General features: G+C 37.7%; 1 protein-coding gene across 1 annotated transcript; it reads right to left on the reverse strand.

Moving 5' to 3' along the window:
• Positions 1-239: 239 nt before the first annotated feature.
• LOC118755182 (forkhead box protein P2-like) lies at positions 240-562 on the reverse strand (the record flags this gene model as incomplete). Its single annotated transcript, XM_036490035.1, has 1 exon — positions 240-562. A coding segment is annotated over one exon (323 nt), but the record flags the coding sequence as incomplete, so codon positions are not given.
• Between the last annotated feature and the right edge of the window lie 333 nt (positions 563-895).

Consider the following 895-nt stretch of genomic DNA (forward strand, 5'->3'; position numbering starts at 1 on the left):
GCAAAATCCAGAATAACATGCGTTCACGGAAACCAAATATTTTAAAATTTCAATTGCATAAACGCAGTTAAGTCTAGTAAAAAAAAACTTTCATACTTAATTTCTCAAAATGTTAATTTTTACAAATTCATGTTTCTGGCATACGGGCGACGGTATATATTTCCAAAGTTTTATATTGAAAATTGCAGTATGTAGGATAGAGGAATAAAAAAATTTTACAGTCACATCTTCGCACGTACCCATAACCCAATGTCATCGGGCTGTTTGTCATCACTGAAGAAATACCGGTGGCAACGCTGTTGTTGAAATCGATAATGTCAGTCATATTATCATTGCTGCTTCCATTAATGCCACCACCGGAATCGTTATTGCTACATACCCCAACATTAGCAGTGCCACCAGGGACGGAAGTAGACATTATTGCTGCCGCTGTTGCTGCTGCGGTTGTACGCTGTGGTCGTTGTTTATAAAATTCAATCTCGTCTACCGCCCAAACAGCGCCTTTGACGTTCTCAACGCGCATGAAGCATTTATGCAGTGACAAATTGTGCCTCACAGCATTCTATGGCTAATTATTTAGGAGTCTTGTTGTCATGGTGTTCATTTATAAGTGTAAGTACACAATACATATGTAACAGGCGCGCACCCACAAGTCGTTTCGGAAAAAAGATACATGCAAGCGTATTTACCTTAATATGTGCAGTAGACTGATTCAAACAAACCGCCTAACTTTTTTTTAATAGCCCCCTCTTAATATGTCCGTAGGGATGTCAAAAGATGCCTGTTAGAAGCACAACCCTTAAAATTAAGTTTAAAAGGTCGCGCATCGCGGATTTTTATTTTCCAAATAAATTACTGAGAAAAAAATTATTTTCAACTTTGGAATTTGTTTTCT

This window comes from Rhagoletis pomonella, unplaced genomic scaffold, assembly GCF_013731165.1.
Source record: "Rhagoletis pomonella isolate Grant_MI unplaced genomic scaffold, Rhpom_1.0 Rhpom_scaffold_05562, whole genome shotgun sequence".
Taxonomy (NCBI): domain Eukaryota; kingdom Metazoa; phylum Arthropoda; class Insecta; order Diptera; family Tephritidae; genus Rhagoletis; species Rhagoletis pomonella.